The 20695-nt window shown below is 39.0% G+C and overlaps 1 protein-coding gene across 5 annotated transcripts in view; it reads right to left on the bottom strand.

Moving 5' to 3' along the window:
• Nucleotides 1-3330: 3330 nt before the first annotated feature.
• card14 (caspase recruitment domain family, member 14) overlaps nucleotides 3331-20695 on the bottom strand; it is a 100573-nt gene continuing 83208 nt past the window's right edge. For 4 of the 5 annotated variants that reach the window (XM_041216898.1, XM_041216896.1, XM_041216897.1 and 1 more), the window contains 7 exons: nucleotides 18982-19225; nucleotides 17551-17614; nucleotides 16444-16570; nucleotides 15811-15972; nucleotides 15222-15346; nucleotides 13534-13649; nucleotides 9004-10611 (listed from right to left, as the gene is read on the bottom strand). In XM_041216898.1, coding sequence (XP_041072832.1) covers nucleotides 10407-10611; nucleotides 13534-13649; nucleotides 15222-15346; nucleotides 15811-15972; nucleotides 16444-16570; nucleotides 17551-17614; nucleotides 18982-19225 — 1043 coding nt within the window. In that variant the 3' untranslated portion in view covers nucleotides 9004-10406. Of the gene's footprint in view, nucleotides 3630-9003; nucleotides 10612-13533; nucleotides 13650-15221; nucleotides 15347-15810; nucleotides 15973-16443; nucleotides 16571-17550; nucleotides 17615-18981; nucleotides 19226-20695 lie in introns of those variants that run through there. The other variant, XM_041216899.1, reaches the window with a different exon arrangement.

Here is a 20695-nt window from a genome sequence, read left to right as displayed (position 1 = left end):
CTCAAGGATCATTATCTCTGGATTACAACCTGTCCCACGTGGAAATTGGCATAAATTCAAGCAGATTAGAGAATTAAATGCTGGCTCAAAGATTGGTGAAGGAGCGGAAGTGGTTTTGATTCATGGGACACTGACACCAGTACTGGGGAAAGAGCAAGCCATTCAGTTGGGATAGTCTCAATTTAAACCAAGCAAATCCTTTGACTTGAACTATGGATAAGGCATTTAACGAAAAGGGTAAGGGGCCAGGTAGGGTCGGTTGAAGGGAAATTTAGAAGCCTAAAGGGAAAAGTCAAAGCAACAGAGTAGTATGGTGATTTGGATAAAGACAAGTAGTGTGTGATAGAAATTGATAAAGTAAGAAACAGTAATAGTGCATCAGTGCATAAGGTCCATGCAAAAGATAGTTTAAAAAATAAAATTAAAGCCAATTGAATGCAGGGTGTGTCCTTCAAGACATGACAACCAGTCTTGAGAGTACCAGCGCAAAGGTTGTTCGACACAACAGCTGCAAGAAGACCAAGATAGTGACAGCTGAATGGCAACAAGGCCCTCCCACCAGCATCAGGCAACAGGACATTGACCACTTACCCTACCTGGGAAGCAACATCGCCAGGGAGACATCAATGTTCACGTAAGAATCAGTAAAGCAGCATTGGTCTTCCAGCAGCTCCACATGGTCTGGGCATCCAATACCATCAACCTGACCATGAAGCTGCAACTTTACATGTCTGTAGTACCAACCACAAATAATGTCAGTGTGACATGGAAGAGAACTGTAAAGCTGGATGTCTTTCACCAGCGTTACTGATCTAAGATCCTGGGCATCAACTGCAGAGGTAACATCACCAACAAAGAAGTGCTACAGAGAACTGGTCAGAAGTGCCTGTGGACATTATGATGGAGTGACAACTGAGACTGGCTGGCTATGTATTTGGCCTCCCAGGCATATGTCCCCCAGAATGGCAGTAGAATGGATACCACCAGATGGAAAAAGAAGACGGATGAGCCTGAGAAGACTTGGTAAAGTACATTTTAGGAGGACCTTAAAGAGCAAGGCACCATCTTGGCTGGAGTGAAAGAAATTGCGATGGACCGAGGTTGGTGGCAGAGTCTTGCTGCCCAGTTCTGCATGAGATGGGAGAATCTGAGTCTATCTGAATGCATGAAGCATTTGTAACAAGATAAATGAACTTTCAATAGAGCAAAAACAGATAAATGTGATTGACCTAATCACCATGAGTCATGGTTGCAAGGTGACTAAGGTTGGGAAATAAATACTCCAGGACACTTAACATTATCAAAAAGATATTAAAAAAAGAGCAGTCCTGATAAAGGGTGACATAAGGAGAGAAGTAAGAAATAATCTTTACTTAGAATATCAGGAAGTAAATCAGTATAGGTGGAGATTAGGATTAACAAGGATCAGAAAACACTGGCGGGAGTAATTCATAGGTCCCATAAGAGTACTTCTATTATTGGGCAAAACATTAACTCCTCCACCAAGAGCTGGAGCTTGTAATAAAGGCAATGTAATAATTATGGAGGACTTGAATCTTCTTACAGACTGGGTAAATCAAATTTGTGAAGGTAGTCTGGGAGATGAGTTTTCAGAACGCGTTTGCGACAGTTTTTTAGAACAATATGTTATGGAACCAACTAGAAATAAAGCTACTTTAGATCTAGTAATGTGTAATAAGGCAGGGTTAATTATTAATCTCATTGTAAAAGATCCTCTAAAAGAAAGTGATCGTAATACAATTGAATTCCATATTAATTTTTAGAATGACATACTTGAGTCCAAAACTAGCATTTTAAACTTAAAACCCATTACATAGGTCTGAGAGGAGAACTAACTAAGGTTGATTGGGTCAATAGACTAAAAGATATGGCTGTAAATAAACATTGGGAAACATTTAAAGAAATTATTAAAAACTTAAGAAAAATATGTCGCATTAAAAAACAAAGATCCCTTTGTGGCTTACTAGGGAAGTTACAGACAGATTAAAAGAAGAGACTATAATGTTGTGGAGAATACTAGTAAGCCTGAAAATTGGGGGAGTTTTAGAAACCAGCACAGGGCCCACCAAAAATTTGATAAGAGAAAAAAAAATAAAAATAAACTAGTCAGGAAGATAAAAAAAAACAGATTGAAAGAGCCTTTACAAGAATATAAAGAAAGTAACAAAAGGGAACATTTGTCCCTTAGACAGGAGAAATTAAAGGGAATGAGGAAATGGCAGAGATGTTGATCAAATATTTTGTGTCTGTCTTCACAGTAGAATCACACATTGCCTACCAGAAATAGAGGGCAACTAAGGGACTAATAAGAGTGAGGATTTTAAAAGTAATTAGCATCAGCAGAGAAAAGGCATTGATGCAACTTAAGGGACTAAAACCCGACAACTCCCTAGGACCTGATGGCCTACAAGCTAGGATAGTGGATGCGCTGATTATGATTTTCCAAAATTGCCTATATTCTAGAATGATATCAGCTGATTGGATGTTAGCAAATGTGACACTGCTATTTAAGAAATGAGACAGAGAAAACAGGGAACGTAGCCAAAGCTTTGTTAGCATGACATCAGTTGATGGGAAAATGCTAGAATATTATTAAGGAAGTCTTAATGCATTTAGAAAATCATACTATGATCAGAGTCAACATGAATTTAGGAAGGCAATATCATGTTTGACAGATTTATTAGAGTTTTTTGAGCATGTAACTAGTCGGATAGATAAAGGGGAACCCAGTAGAAGTGGTATACTTGGATTTCCAAAAGGCATTTGATAAGGTGCCACACAAAAAGTTAATACACAATAACAGGGCTTATGGAGTTGAGGGGTAATATATTAGCATTGTTGGAGGATTGGTTAATGGTCACGAAGCAGAGAGGAGGAATAAACAAGAGTTTAAGTTGGCAGGCTGTAACTAGTAGAATACCATAAAAATCAGTGCTGGCACCTCAGTTGTTTACAATTTATAATAATGACTTAGATGAAGGGACTGAGAGTAATGGGTCTAATTTTGCTAATGATACAAAGCTAGGTGGCTTGGCCTAAATATCCAAGTGGTTATGGTACTGGGCTTGTAACCCCAAGATCAAGAGTTCAAATCTCACAATGGCAAACTATGAAACAATGTAACTTCACCTGAAACACCTGGAAACAGGTTTGTACTTGAAAGAGTTACAAAGGTAGGTGGGAATGTAAGCTGCAAAGGCTCCAAAAAGATATAATCAGGTTAAGTAAGTGCAACAAGATGGCAGATAACATATAATGTAGGGGAACTGTGAAGTTATTCATTTTGGTAATAATAAAAAGCAAGAATAATTTTTCAAAGGTGTCAAACTTTTAATAAATGCTGGTCATTAGAGATACTTGAATGTTGTTATACAAGGAATACAAAGTTAACATTCAGATACAGCAAGCAATTAGGAAGGCAAATGGCAATAAAGACCAATATGCAAGGGGATTGGAGTACAAGAATCAGGATGTCTTGCTACAATTGTACAGGGCTTTGGTGAGACCATGCCAGGAGTACTGTGCAGTTTTGGTCTCCATAATCCAGGAAGGATATACTTGAAACAAAAACAGAAAATGCTGGAAAAACTCAGCAGGTCTAGCAGCATCTGTGGAGAGAGAAACAGAGTTAACATTTCAAGTCTTTATGATGAAAAATTTTCATTAGGTTGGTTCCTGGGATGAGAGGGTTGTTCTCTGATGAGAAGCTGAGTAAATTTGATCCATATTCTCCAGAGTTTAGAAGAATGAGAGGTGATGTCACTGAACCATATAAGATTTGGAAGAGGCTTTGGAGTGGGTACTGAGAGGTTATTTCCCCTGGCTAGGGAATCTAAAACAGGTGGGCACAGTCTCATGATAAGTGGTTGATCATTTGGGACTGAGATGTAGAGAAACTTCTTAACTTGGAAGGTTATGGATACTCCATAGTTGAATATATTCAAGGCTTAGAGTTCTGACCTCTCAAGGAATCAAGGGATATGGGGAGCAGATGGGAAAGTGGAGTTGAGGCAGAGGATAAACCATGATTGTATGGAATGGTTCTTAAGTTCCAAGATATGTTTTTGACAAAAAAAAAATTCAGTTGGGAAAATGAACCTGCTTCCTAAGTTAACTACTTTATAGACTTTGTAGACTATTTCCAATCTGAGTATTGGACTCCTATTTAACAACATTGAGGGTATGCAAAAAGGATTCAACTGCACCCTCTGTTTTGCAATATTTTGCTTCAGAAAGCTTATGGCTGGAAATAAATTATGCAACAAATATAATGTGTCATTTTATTCCCACAGTCAATTAACTGTAGAACCCTTTTTTCAGTTTCATAACTAATTTGTTAAAAATATAACAAGAAATTATACTCTGCAAAAAAATCATTATTGAATATTATGGAATACAGTGAAAGCAAATTATACATTCATAGTTTATTCAGAAAATGTTAATTAACAATGTTATAGGACTGTCACTTGTAGTCTGTAGTAAGTACTTGAGAATGTGGGATAGTATACATCTGAATCAAAGCAATGCCATTGTGCTTTAAATGCATAACTGACATTTAGAGTGTTTGAATTGTTGGGTAAAATTGATTTTTTATTAACACAAAAGTAGATTATTCCTCCTGAAGCCATTTTGAGAATTCATTGTTTTAAGACAACATATACTCAACTGTACTTGCACAAAAGGAAAATTGCCATTTTCCTCCATTTTCACACCTGTGTTTTTGACAACAAAAAATGGAATTGGATATGTTGCTATTTGGGTTCAAGTTCACTTAAAATTCTCAGCTTCTATGCAATACCACTGTATGTGCCCCTGTATAAAAAGGGAAATAATGGCCCAGATTTTGTAGTTAGGTGAAGGAATAATGCTGGCTGTTCACCTTGCTGACAAAAGTTGTTTCTGGATTTTGAGCGGAGACGTCAGACAGCTAATCTAGTGCACCACCCTCTATTGGGATCTATGAGGAGAGCAAGAAACAGGGAGGTGCTTCTCTCAATCGGGTTGAACAATTCTCACAGACATGCAGACTCTAAACCAGGAAGTACAAATTATATGTAAATCATGTTCAGAAAGTGAAAAAAATAATTAGGAAAGGCAGGTGGGACTAAAAAAGGGGACATAAGAGAGGCAGAAAATGTTTTTTAAAAACTATTTAAAATTTCCCATATTAACTTCTGAAGTACTGAGACTCCACACTTGTAAAGTTATCAGTAATTATTACTTCTCCCACCATTAAAAATTTATTTACTCCTGAATGCACCAGCCCTAACTTTTTTGTCACCTTGTGTGAGCAAGTACTACAAGTTCATGCCAAAGCATTGATTGCCAAAGCAAGTCTATTGGCAAAGACTGCAGCACACCCTGTGGAGTAGCAGTGTATCTATGACACCAACTTCTGGATTCCTGAATTTTAACTGCGCATATACAGATGCCAGAGTTGTCTGATTTACTCTGTTATAACTGAGCACTGTTAGTCTCACCATTATTATTTGTGCAAAATCCAGGCCTACATCCTGGGGGAGGGGAGGAACAGCCACCTCAATCATCTTGTACACAAAGTATTTCAATCAATGTGCAACCTGTACAGAAAGTGCACTCTTAGTGCTGCCTTTCCTTTTCAATTATGCTTCTTTATAATGAGAAAAAAACTTAATGGTGATTAGAGATAATCTGTTAGCACTGTGCTTGTGATGCTTTGGCTAGAAATCGGTGGGGTAAATTTTCATCTGGGTCAGTTTCACTTCCTAGACTTTGCTGCACAATTATCAATCACAACCCCTATGATGTCAAGGTGTACTCCTCCTTCTCCTGGTTCCACAGGAAGAGTTTTTTTAAAAAATCAACACTTACTTTTAACTGGTGCCAAAAGGGCAATTAAAGAATCCTGAATGAGACATATTGAAGGGGCCTAACACCTGCTTTAGGCATCATACCAACTGAATATCATTGGAAAGGCAATAAAAGGCAAATACTGCATATCAGACAAAATGAGAAACAATCAGCAGCTGTGGGTCAGACAAAATCATATTTTCAGAACTGTAAGTTAAGTAATGGAAATTACAAAAAAGCTACAAATCAGATCTAAAATGAATGCAGAAAATGCTGGCACCTCAGAGCAGGTCCCTCACTTCAGAAAAAAAAACATGCCAATACATGCATTCCCCCCGAATAACACCAGTATACTTGGTTCCCAAACTTGAATCCATTATCCCCTCTTACAACCACTAACTTAAATTCAACAGCACCCAGTACCTCTGTGTTATAAAGAAAATGACAGATACAGCTGAGGTCCAAAGCTCGTCAAGTTAATGCTTGGACCAGTGGGTGGGCTGCAGAGTATCCAAGAGGAAGATAATATCCTCTTCCTGAAATTTTTGTTGAACTTAGCTAGGACAAGGTAACAGGGTAAAGGCAACAATGAGTGGAAAGGAAAGATGAGTTAAAATGATGGGCCATAGGGAGCTCAAGGTCATATTCCCAATTAAAATAGAGATGTTCAGCAAAGCATTTATTCACCCAAATATCCAGAAGATTGCACTGCGAGCAGGGTGTACAGCATCAAGGAAGTACATGTAAATTGGTGTCTCACATGAAAGAGATCTGGCACAGAAGTTGGAGTCATCAGAGCAAATGCAAGAGAGAAAACAGGAAATAGGAACAAATCTTTCTGGGACATAGTGGATGGAAGCATACGCCAAGTAATTGTGGGAGGTGGAGGGTTTGTAATAGATGTCTATGGAAAGCCTAATGGGAGACAGAGATCGAGAGAGATTCAGGGAAAAAGAACAGAAGGGGACCACCATAAATGTGAGGTAGAAATTGTAAGCTGTGCAATGTGTACAATACGAGTAAAAGCAGGAAGCAGCACCAACACAGTCATAATTATAAAGAGGAGGAGGCCAGAGAGAAGCACGAGTCAGACTGAGTTCAACATATCCTTACAGAAAGACAGGCAGACCTGGGTCTTTTATGGGGTACTCTTTCTCAGAGGAAGTGAGTGGAATTAAAGAGAAGTTGCTCAAACCAGGAACTAGTTCAGCTGGAGGGGATGGGCATTACTTCGACACTGTTCAAAGAAGAAGAGGAGCGTCTGGAAAATGTGCTGGTGATGGAGCTACACAAGAGGGCATTTTTAATCCAGTTTACCTGGTAGAAATTTGACAAGGCAGTAGTTAGAATAGCCCGCAAGACTTACTTATCGAGGCTCCATTCTCTGCTCAGAGGTTCCAATTTTAATCTGTGCTTTTGAGCAGGGGAAATGACCAGATTCCTTTCTTAAACATGCAGATCGGTCTTAATGATATAATTGCAACCTGACAGGTATTTTAACAAGCTGTCTGATCAGGTAAGTCACTGTGACTTTCCAGCCAGGCCAGCCTATTGGGAAGAGGAATGAGAACCAGAAGATGCCTGAAAAGGTAAGTTTTTTTTTTACTTTTTGAAACTTCTCGGTGGGCCTTGGAGGAGGAGGAATGCTACTCTTGCCCCACAAAGGAGGTTTAAGGTACCCCTGGCCTGCATGAAGTCCCCACAACTTACCTGAGTGCCAGGAACTATTCCCTAGATCCCTGGTAGCAGAACACTTCTGCCCATAATTTTGCTCTCACCTGTCACCAGTTGTCACTTGGGGTTCACACTATATCCACATGCAAACAACTTTTAATACATAATACCAAGCTCACCAGTTATATATAATTTTTCAACCATACACTTCCATATAAAGAAATACATAAATGAAAACTCCGACAGATGGTGACTATTTGGTTTAACAATTATGGCTTAACTGAACTGAAACAAAATGTTATTTGTATCTAAAGGGAACAAATCAGTTTATTTAAATTGCTTGATTGAGAGAAATTGGATAATGCATTTCTGAGGTACAAAAATATTTAGCACTGTTTTTAGAGATGCACACTATTCAATTTGTATACTTGAACAACTTCAAGACATTAAATATTTGTTCTCCAGGAAGCAACCAGGCAGTGATTTATAACGCTGCAGCTTCGATTACAGTTCACTCAGTCCTAACACTTCAATAAATACTTACAGTATCGTTCACAATATTTTCTTGGTTCATGCAAATCTGGTACACCAGACCCACTTAAAACATCTTAAGTATTTAAATCATCTAATGGTGGTTTCATACAAAGAAAATGGACTTATATAGTGTTTTCAGTCCATGCAAGCATGCAGTGATTTTAAAAATATAGCAAACACTAAAAACATATATGTATATAAATACAAAATGTTCCAGTTAATAATGAAACAACAGATGGCAGCATAGTTATCTGGCAATAAGTTATATTATTAAGACAAATACTAAGGTGCCTCTCACTTGTTTTGCTAAGAAAAAAGATACATAACCTCACTGGTACTAGGTAAACATGCAAGCATTGACAGGTGTCAACTTGCTTATCATTATGACTGTATTACATTTACAACATACATTTTGTCATACCCAATAAAGGTATATCATATTCATAAATTTAAACATGGACTGTATTCAATATAGAATTTTCTAGAACTGCCTTTCTTTCTAAAATGGACATTAAAAGGTTATGATGGCAGACGAGGATTGCAATTTCTGCATAGCCTGAGAATGACCTCAAGCCTCTGTAAAGTTCCTAATTAAATTGCCATGGGTGGGGTGCCTCCCCTGAATAGGCATGCCAAGACAAAGCCATTTGTGGAATTCACATCTCCTATTGTTTGTGGACTTACCCAAAACTCAAAATCCATGGACTCTCAGACACCTTGTCTCCAAACTCAAAAGTTCACCAAAAGTAGGTGTGAATGGCCACCATCCATTCCCCATTGTGTAGCAATGGCTTTTAACTTCAAACCATTATGGGTGGACAATAGAAATTTTAACCAAGTGATCACATGACTGAAACTGACCACAGGTAACACATCTTATTACCTGAAGAACGGGGGAGAACCCAGTCAGTCTGCAAACAACACAGCAAGAAACAGCAGCAGTGGTAAAGGTAGCAACATCTATGCTTTAATAAAGAAGATCGTAACATCATAAGGTCTCCAAGTCTGTTTCTTTCAAGTCCACCAGTACAGAAAACCAACCTCCTAGTAATAAGACTACAAAAGCAACTGACTTCATGTCCTGCTGAAAATTCCCCTCTTCGAGGGAATCCTGCAATGACTTTGATACATGACTTTGGTTATTGAATTCACATAGCTACACTTCAAGAGCCCTGCTTCTTCATCAGCCCTGCCCTAAGGCTAGGTATTCACATGACTTACAAACTGTTTGTTTGTAATTTGCAAAAATACACTATCCTCTTTAACTATATTTTTCTCTGTGTGTGTGTGTGTGTGTGTGTGTGTGTGTGTGTGTGGTAGAGTGTGTATGCGCATGCGTGAGTGATAAGTGATTGACATTGCATAAAATTTTCAGGGTGAATGAGTGAATAAATAAAATAAATAAATAACCCTTTTCATTTAAGCCCACCGAAAGCACGGGTTTAACTTTGGTGCTGCTGGTCATTCAAACTGACCGTGCACTCAGGATTTAAGAAACATCCACATCTTCCTTTTCAAAAACACATTGATTTCGGACAGTAAGGGAAGGGAACAGGGATTTCAGTTCTCTCTCATCCTTATCTGTAACAATTTCCATAATCTTCCTTAAACTCAGAATGATATCGCAAAGTAATTTACAAAATAGGGAAAAATAGTAATGATATTTAAGTTTTTATTCTTTCATGGGATGTGGGCTTCGCTGGCAAGGCCAACATTTGTTGCCCATCCCTAATGCCCCTTGAGAAGGTGGTGGTGAGGTGTCTTCTTGAACCACTGGAGCCCATCTGGTAAGTGCAATAAAAGATCCTATGCAACCTTTTTGTATAAAATATCTGTCTATAACTTTAATCATTGTCATAGAAATTCATTGGAAATATCCCCACCACCATGATTTACTTGTTTTTATCATATTGAATTATTTGAAATATTGCATTATTTGAGAAGACTACTTACATTCAAAAAGCTTAAAGGAAACAGTTGCTTATTCAGCGCCCAGGGAATGCAGAAGTAGGGAGTTTTACTTTTGTTCTGCACCCAATAAGGGTATTCCCCTTTTCTATTTCGCTCTCCCTTCAAGCTACAATGATGCTGACTGGTGAGGGAGGGGGAATGGTAGGGACCATGCAGGGGAAATATATCTGAAAATATATAATAGATCATCGACTTGTAAAACAGAACAACCTGAATTTCCAGAAGTATGGATGAAAAATTAACAGGATCCTGTTTGAAAATATACCACTGGGAATTTCCTTTTCCACCCAACCTGTGTATTAAGAGTGAGGGAAAAGTTCACTCACTGATTATTAAACTCTTCAACTTCCCTTGCAGGTAATTCTTCTACAAGTACACTAGAGTGGTGCTTGTTCAATCCAGACAATTTTCTTTTGTTCATCCTTTATTGCTGCTTTTACTAAGGTGACGAGCGAATCAAGATCACTCCAGCCATCGGCAATACAATTGTACAGGCATGGCAATGTGTCCAAGCAAGTCTCCTCCCTTCGGGAACACTCCAATAGCAAATTCTCCGTCACTCCATATTTCTGCAAGATTTTTCTAAACAAGTCAAAAGTACATTAATGTGTCTTCCACCAAAAGAGTACAGGATCTTGAAAAAAAAGAGTGCATTAAAACCCAAAACTTCAGTTACACGAACAAAATGCATTTTCCTTCCGAAAAAATAATTGTGGCAATTCCAGTTAAAGATCTGCTCAGTGCAATCTTGTGTTCACATCTTTTAAAGGATCGGATGACATAAGTAAAGGGAGTTCTCTTGGACAGTATCCGTCGGATAATACTGGTTTTGAACAGGAGGCCAACTTGAAGGATAGTCGTGTATTAATTTAATACCTTTAACGTGAAGAGAATTCCAAGACATTTCATGACGGAAATAGATGAGGAACAAATGGCAAGCCATGGGTCAGAGATTGGGATTAGTGTTGAGTAGATTTATAATGGTGGAGAGCGAAATGCTGCCAATATAGATTAGCAAGAATAGATGTTATGGATGAATGGAAGTTAGCACTGGACAGGATATGAGCAGCTGAATTTTGGACAAGTCAGAGAGCTTATAAAGTGGATGAACCAACTCAGCCACCAGCTAATGTACTGACCATCATAGTGTCAATGTCCAACTAGGTCAGTTCACTTCATGTAACATTAAGAAATGGCTGAATGCACTGGACACAGTAAAACCTGTGAGCACTGACAATATCTTGACTGTAGCATTGAAGACTTGCACACCAAAAATAGCTGCTCCCCAAATCAATCTGTTTCATCCTAATTAAGACACTTGACATTTACCTGACATTGTGGACATTACTGAGGTCTGTCCGACCCACAAAAGACCCCATTAAAAATCTAGTTCAATTAAACTTGTGTAAGCAGTCCTTTATGATAAGCTGTTTCCCTTATCATTCTTTATTTCATGAAAAGGCATCGAGCACTTCTAGTAGGCATGACACTAAAACATAAAAGTGATCAAAATCATGCTTTGAAGCAGTGACAACATTGCAATCCTCTCATACAAGCAGGGATGTAGATTGGCCACACGGGTGCTTTCTATAATGCCCTGGAATTTAAAATCCGTCCCAAAACCATCTTTTTGACCTAGATTTCAGGCACCTCTTAAAACTCTCCCCCCATCTTCAATGAGCTTGGCCAACTAACATTGTAACTAGTTTTCAATAATCATTAAAATAATCACTAAAATTCATTAAATATCACAACATTAATTGAACACCATAGAATTACAATGTTTTTGGAAGATTCTGACAGTTGCTTCCCTCTCAACTGGAAGTGAGCTGGGCTGCAAAACCATGCGCAGTCAAAACATTTGTCATCTAATATCAAGTTGCCAAAATCAGAAGACTTGCATACAAATGCACATATGTAAATAAACTTGCCTATACAAATTGTGTTCTTGTTAGTTACAGTATCCCTGTTAAATTATTTAAAGCAGGCGATGAACAGGGACCTTTAGGGATTTAGCAACAGGCATACAAGAGGAAAGGTTGCAAATAAACAAGGAGAAATAAAGAATAAAAGATCACATCTATTCCATCCACATATCTACACTCAGTGCCATTTCAAACAAACATCAAAAAAAATTGGCACACACAAAGTTGCAGTATCTGTTATGCACAAAGACACAGGAAATGACACTTGCTCACACACTGTACTACTTTCATACTTTGTATAGAGCCACAGATGACGATGGTTAAAGGAAGTCATTAAGCCTTACAAGTATGCAACTGTCAGCAACATTTAATCTAGTATAATATAATGTTGGTACAATTTGTGGTCAGCAATGAATCCTGACAAGCTTGCAGAAAGATAGTTCATAAAGCAAATTGGGGAGATTTGCACTAGGAGGCTCTCTGTTTTAGTGCTTTTATTTTGTGATCTAAACATTGATGTCAAAATGCTTCTCAGCTAAGTTTTGTTAGTCAAGGGTGCTTTGACGCACCCGTGTACTGATTGACTTGCTAATTGAAACAAAAAAATTGTTTTCAGTTCAGGTGTTCTATGTCCCTTTTGTTACATTGCTGATGAATGAAATGTTAAAGGAGATATTCAATTACTTGTGAAAATGTTCAGTGTAATATAGGCATTTTTACATCAGCACTTGCCCAGTTCAAGTTGCAGAAGAGCAATTTTCTCCCATTTACACTGCTAGCACCGACTTTCATGAATTGGCAACAAAAAGTGAACCTGCATTCCCCTTGACAATAAAGAAACCATCAGCTATTCAAAAACAGGGAACCTGTGCATTCATGCTGCTCTCCTGCTATTTGAATTAATAAAACACTAATGAGAAATGCTAAGGAGGTTGCATCCAAATGCCCTATTTTGCATTGAGTCAAATGTAAATGAATGGATTATAGTGAAAACTTTCCTACAATATAAATTTACATCCACCTGAGTTAGATACAGTTGACTATATATGGAATTTCTTAATGCTGCTTTCATATAAAGAACTGCTTACTGAAGCAGGCATTACTATACAAATCATTACTTTAAAATATAGGGAAATTCCTAAATCAGTAATATTCTCATTAATATAAAAGCAGGTGAACAAATGTGCTTGTGGTTGTTGTAAAGTCAGAGACTGTGACTACCGGAGCTGCTACCTTTCCCGGTGAACTTAACTACTTGAATGTCAGAGGACAATCCACTTTGCTTTTATAAGGCCAGGCTGAAATCGCATGTTCTGCTCATGTTACCTGTTCCCAACAGCATGAAGGCCAATTCATTTATATTCAGTTTGTTGCCAACTTTGAAAAAGTCATCAAGAGAAAACTAAATCTAAATATGCAATCATTGTTCCAGTCCATGCACTTATAACAAGCACTCATTAAGCTAACACTTGGAAGATGAATACGTTTGAAAATTGCGATCAATGTGAACAAAATTTGTACTAGGAGTAAAGGATGAACTCGTTTCTACCATTAATCCATGCAATACAGTTTGACTTACTTAATTTTCTTAATGTTTTTCTCACAGAGACGGATGATAATGACAATGGGATAGATCTCCACTTTATGTAACCGCCTCACACAGTCCAGACCAAGTTCCATTAGGCAGTGGACATTCTGTAATTAAACATCATGGAAACCAAAGCATTTTCTTTTCAGTTTTCTCATTCAATCAATTTTTACTGCACCGGAAAAGTACCAATGGGATTGTGTAGAATATGCTTAATCCTGATTTATATTAACACTGTTGTTTCAGTTTGAAAACCAATTAATTCAAATCACAGCTAGCCCAACAGCAAATGGGATTAGAGTTTAGGCGGGCACACCCAATAGCTCAATTAATAGGTAGCATGTAGCAAAGCTGTACTGACTTGGAAGATCCCAGGTAAAATCTCTAGTCTGAGCTAGGTTAATTGATCTTATTGGAGGCAGTTGTAGGCATTTTGCAATTAGCCCTTTTCTCCTGGTTCAGGGTAATAAATTTGGTCAGTATTTCCATTCCTGAACACTATCCAGTGACTCCAGCTGGAAATATACAATTGTTGTTGCCAGTTGAAAACAGAATTAAGGTTGGCAGTGATACTCCCCAAGGTCAAACGGCCCGCTGACATTCACTGCCAAGGCTCACAAATGAAAAACATCCACTTGATTGAGGTACTGGTGTCCGATATCTATGAAACTGTAGTCTCCTAGAAGGAAGAGAAACTACCTTCTGGAGATAAAGGATCAAAGTGGGGGGGGGGGGGGTGGGGGGGGGGGGCGGGTAGAAGGTGGAGGGTTGGGGGGGGGTGGTGGAAATAGGTGAAAAAAAATGACAAATGAAGGAGAAGGATTACATGAACAAAATAAAATTAGAACTGCATCGCTATGTTTTCCCCATTAACTCAGTGGTAATAACACTGTCTACTGCTGTACTGAGCCACATGAAGCAGGAGGGTCTCCTTTTTATCCTTGGTTATTTTTGAGTTAGCTTATCTCAGCTGTGGAATCCTTTAATTGCTTTCAGTGGCACTAGGCTAGGAAGGGAAACATCAGATAAGTTTTCCACTTCTAGTTATCCACTAAACCTTCTTTTGCCTTTTTACGTTGAATAAAAGTAAGCAAACTAAGAGGTGTTTTTCTTTGTCAAAAGATTAAATGGGTGGGGTGGAGTTCATGTTGGGTGGTGTGCATATTATCTATGGAAGCTGGGGGCTTGATGTGATAAATAGATGTTACTTATCCCTTGGTTTCTTGTGTCCCTAAAAAGAGATAGATACAACATACAAATATACCAATATAGAGTAGGCAGTATTTAACTAAACCAAGTTGGTGCTTTCTGAGTAGAGAATTGACTTGATTTAGAAGCTCACCAAGTTCAATAGCATCTCTTGTGACATTTACATTTATCTTCCATAATTCCGTAAGATTTTTCTAATTATTTGACTAACTCACTAGATGAAAAACACAAGAGCAATGGGAAGTGCAAGGGCAGCGGGAAGAGTAAAAAATGGCAGTGCTAAGTGTATGTTGCAGAAGCACTCTTCCCTATATATTGACCATGAAGTAGATGAAGAGGAACCACTGATAAAGGATTGATATTATAGATAGGGCAACAATGGGAGAACAAGAAATGTAAACAAAGGACTGGTGAAAGAAAACCAAAACCCAAATTAGTTACAACAGTATGCTTGAAAGCACCAATATTACCTTAGCAACTACAGCCTCTACTGCGGTCCGTGTATAACAGGAGCAAAGTAAGTTCTGTACTTCCTTCACACCCAAAATATCCCCTTTTCTGTCTTTCTCGGCATACTCTGCATTATTCAAGCACTCTAAAAAAAGTATAAGATCCAATTCAGTATATAGAATATTATAAACAATACATGAAAATTACAAATTAAAGGAGCCTATACCAAATGTACCAATATTTTATGAACAAGTATCCAAATATTTTTGGTGCTGTCTTGGGATCTAAAGGTATGATATGCAGTTTCTTTCAGATTGGGAACTCCACACATACACAATTAGGTTTACTGTAAAATTCTATGCTTATCAAGATGTGACATCCCAGTGCAACAAAGCTTTTACACATCCTTGTTTGGCCCATGCATGCTTAGATTAGTATAGCCCATATCAGGTCTAAAGTCTCCTCCATTGTTGATGGAAATTAAAACAAAGTCTATAGATTAATGCCCCATCTCAAAGAACTCTTCACTGAAATAAAAAAATAAATGATCACTTTTGTTCCTTTTCTTCAGCAAAATGTAATATATTTGTGACTCTGAAGATACCTTACCAGAACCACACTTTTCATACTCTGCTAGGCCTTTCAGCTTCTCAAGCACAATTTTTCCAATTCGAGTGGGCGCTATGATCACTGGTCGCAGAGATGGCGGGTGGCAGGGCCTGACCAGTGAGTACGGCATTAAAGTAAAGCAATTACCAGGAGGTTGGTCATCTAGAATAAATTATGTTAAAATGTTAGAAATAGAAACAATAATTGTAATGTGTACCTTCTGGATTCAAATGCAAAAGAGAAATAATAAGCTAATGAGTGGCATTGAGTGCAAGATCTGGTTCCCGGCCAGCACTAATGATGTGAGGCAGCATCAACTAATATCTGATGAACCCAACCGGCATGACAATGCCACTGATTCCTCGACAATGCTTTATTTACAGAATGAATTGCAACCGTAGAGGAAAAAGTGCACGTTTATGGCTGGTTGGACTCGACCGCAAAAGGCTAAGGATTTTAAATAGAAAGAACAATCTTGCGCTCAAACTTCATCTTCACCATCTTTATATTAGAAGACTTTGACTGCATGGTAAAATCACCATTTGAATGATGATCACTTAGGCCATAATAAATTAAATGGTCACAACTGTTGTCATAATAGATCTACTTCAGTCTGTGACACACTTTTCTTACCTTGCTCTTTGTCGGGATTGATGGTACCACAGTCAAATGATAACCAAAGTGGATTTCTCTGACTTTTATCAGTGCTGACTATTCTCACAAGTTTATTTTGACTTGAAGAAGATGTTTTTCGATCTCGCTGGATAAACAATCACAGCACAGAGTATTAGGAAACTGTAGGCATCTTGCCTGGGCCTGAAACACAGTAAGTAACTTATCTACATTTTTAATGAGTTAAATGGTTCATGTGATGAATTAATGGATGCTTTAAATGGGTGAAATTACTTGAAGTGAACAGTTAAGCTAGTATCTATTAAGAGGCATCTGCTTTACTTACACTGCACAATATTATATACATATACATGTATGGAACACATATGCCACCAGAAGACATGAGACAAACACTGCTCCCCATTCATCAACACAGCTTCTCTCAGCCTCAGTTTCTACTTTCCAGCCCCAGTGGTGAAGTGCAACATAATTTTCCTAGTTCATACAATTAAAATGCATTTCACTCTGAGATTCCTGGCTTGTCATGCAAGTGTTTGGAGGATGGATGAAATATGATTACACATACATAATAGTTATTTTAAAATATGCCTAGCTCAGGAATGGGTTTGATTCAATCACATATATTCAACATCACATCTTCCATGTCCATCTGTTTTACCACCATTTGTGAAACCCCAGAAAATATTGGCTGGGATTTTCCGGCCCTGTCATGCGGGCGAGGTGGCACCCCAGCCAGAAGTGCATTGACTTGTGGTGGGACCGGAAGATTGTGGCGGCGGGTGGGTGTAGAAAATCCCGCCCACGTTATCTGCACATGCACTGGGTGAAGCAGCACTTTGAAGTACAACTATGGAAATGCCCTGCTGCAATCCGGCACTGTAACTAAGACAGCACCAATCCATAAAATGGACACAGATAATGAAACTGGGCCTCAGTATGGAGAACATAATATCCAACCAACTGCATCAGAAGAACAGAGACTGTTCTTTTGTAGTATAAATTATTAATGGGTTTCCAATCCATCTTGCTCTCTTTGCTGAGAAAATCTCACCACTTGATTGATGGAAGCCCTTTTAAAATATATTTGATTAGTATTACACATTTCACCTTTTTAATTGATGGAGTCTGTCGAGCCATGTTCTGAATCATCCCAATTAACAGCTGCTGAGCCCTAAACAGAAACAAGACACTCGCATTTACATCTTTAGCTGACAGAATACTGATAAAGGAGTTTCTTCAGAACTGGGAATCATGGATAGTTTCCCACCACTCCTTCACGGAGGCCAATTGCAGCACTCCTTACTAGTAACTAACTCAGTGTAGAGCAGGGATTGAACCTGGGACTTTTCAGTTTGTATGATTCCCAACAGGATTGGGGTATTCAATTCTACAAAGATGGTTTTAATGGGGAGCAACATGTTTTAAACTTATGTGGCCCCGTTAAAGTCACTTGAGTTTTCTACAACATATTGACTTCAGTAGCTAGATTAATAAATCCAAGATTACAGGGGCCAATTGTAATGTCACTGATGCCACCTGGAACACATTATTTAACTCAGTACAGAGTAATATTGAACATGGAATCTTCTAATCTAAATGACTCACTTACATGTTTGTCTTGCCAACTGAACGATTTGGCAAGCTTTATTTAATTTATTTATATCTTTGGCACCTGACCAATGTAGTAGAGTACAGAAAGATTTGGATGTCTTGTAGCCTAGGTAAAGTTTAAGCTTTAAATGTCTCCAGGCCACAAAGTATATGACATAATTGCATCAGTAAGTTCAGAAACCGTGGGTCAAGGAAAACAGACTTAAAGCACTATTCCAGAACAATGAGACCTGGATTCACTATACCATTCCCCACAGACTAAGTCCCAAACATACCAAGAGAATAGGAAGAATCAGTATTTGGTCAACCTGAGTGATGCACCTCCATGCAGCTGATTACAAAATTAACATCTCTTATGGGGTGTTCATGCATGAAACAAAGCGAAAATAATTACTAGGTTAAAAAAAATTGAATAAAAATAAATATAAGGAGAAATGTGCTTTGGCTGTCCATGCGCAGAACTCTACCCACCAAGAACACAAATTAGAGATGATCAAAGGACAAAAACATTTTTTTCCTGCAGCAAAACATTTTAAATCATCCAAATGCAGGCAACACTTCAAATTTTTAATGCACAGTGTCACAGAGTGTAGGAGTGCAGACTTGACTTTCTGGTACAGGGTGTATTGAGATCCTGTCTCAGCTCTATTGTAATGTACACAGAGGAGGGAGGCAGCAGGGGATGGCTGACCCTGTCTCATCAACTCTTCATAAGAGGAGGCAAAAACCAGGTGTATAGTTATTGCAGGCCATAGTTCCATAATCCGCTTGTAAGACACTAAACTTTATATACATGATATCTATAAAAATGATCTTTAGCATTTATTTATTTTTCCACAAGTGTTGCAGTGATCTAAATAAAACACATTTACTGTGGTTTAGATCACAAAGACAGGCCTGAGATCTCTGTCAATGTTACGTGCTTACCGGTAGTAATTTGGAATGGTACCACCCTCCATGTCAGCCATTGTGTTGGGATTCACTCTGAATGCTTTCCACTCACTACTGCCTCTGTACACGCTGTCAGTGATGTGTAGGATTTCATTGCATTGGATAGCAAATCCTCCCATAGCTCCATTTTCCTTATCAAATGTAACATTGACTCGGATGTAGAATGAATCCCCAGAGGTAGCGACCTTCTTCTCAATATTTTCCACCAATGTTTGATAAGCTGATTAAATACAACACAAAAAAAAGGTCTGTATTCACATGTTTTCTTCGACCACAGTGCAACTTCAACATAGACATCCAACCCAAGATACAAAATTACTGGAGGTTTACAATGTTTGACTAAATTTAATTATGATAGTTGAAGCAGATTGTATTGTAAGGAAAATAAATATTTCAGATCAAATAAAAATGAAATTTAAGCAATACATTCTTCAACATGTACCAGTGCATGCAGGGTTAATTTTTTTATTTCTAATTTTCTCTGTCTGTAGAAAAAATACATAATTAGAGCAAATAACTTGGTGTGGCATAAGATCCTATGAATTACTATACTTACCGCATGTAATGTGATTTGCTGCCCAGATGCTGGAATTTTGCTTAACTAGTTGTGACTGCCATGAAAACGATGGGGCAGAATTTTCCCCTTGGGGTGCGGGGGCATGCCTCGCACACCTGTGCGTAAAATGACGCACAGTGACTGGGCGAGTGTCCTGACGTCACTGCACGATCGCGATATTTCTTTGGGCGTGCGCGCGATGATCTCCGATGTGCGCCCGCCTTTACTTAACCGGCCACTTTAGGCACCAATCGATGGCGATTTTTTGGTGCCCATGCAATCTTCGGGTCAGTGCATGGGCACAACGGGCAGGCGGGTAGGACACATTGTATAAACCTCATCCACGGGTGGGATAAGAGGGCTTAGTGGGGTCGAGGGTGTGCTTTGTCATATATTGATTTTTCAAAGCTACTGATAATTGCCTGTGTGATCTGCAATACTTCAAAATGCATACCAGCTGCTTGGACTGAACCCACAACCTTAAGGTCAGTACTCTGCAGTGAGGAATCTTTTTTGGGCCTGCAGGTTTCAGGAAGCCTTCCCTTAGCCTAGGAATGGGAACTGAACTCTCCACTGGAGGCACCTCCTCTGAGGAGCAAGGGAGGGCTAGAAGGGGGAGGAGGCAAGGAGTGCACATTCAGCCTCCTGGGGAGCCACCTTTAGGAGGTCAGGCGCAGGCACAAGGGGTGCAGGGCCAAGAGGTAGTCCAAGGCGGAAGGGGCTGCAGAAGATGCCGCTATCTTGCTGCCAGGGTATACAGGCAGCGAAGCAGCAACCTCAATACGTCTGAGGTGCAGTGCCGAAGGAGGCTCCGTCTTTCAAGGGAGACAGTCAATTCTATCTGTTAGATGATTGGGCCTGAGATCTCTGCGAACTGTGTGGGTGGACACCCCATGCCAGTGGCTCCAAAGGTCACAGCTGCCCTCAACTTCTATGCCTCTGGCTCCTTCCAGGGCTTGGTGGGTGATCTTTGCGGTGTCTCCCAATCAGCTGCACACAATTGTGTCAAGCAGGTTACAGACACTCTGTTCAGGTGTGCATTGACCTTCATCCTCTACCTTTGGGGCCAGGCAAGCCAGACACAGCGAGCCAGAGGATTCGCGGCCATTGCTGGCTTCCCCCACGTCCAAGGTG

Source organism: Carcharodon carcharias, chromosome 22 (genome assembly GCF_017639515.1).
Source record: "Carcharodon carcharias isolate sCarCar2 chromosome 22, sCarCar2.pri, whole genome shotgun sequence".
In the NCBI taxonomy this organism is placed as follows: domain Eukaryota; kingdom Metazoa; phylum Chordata; class Chondrichthyes; order Lamniformes; family Lamnidae; genus Carcharodon; species Carcharodon carcharias.
This window is presented reverse-complemented; position numbering and strand designations above follow the sequence as displayed.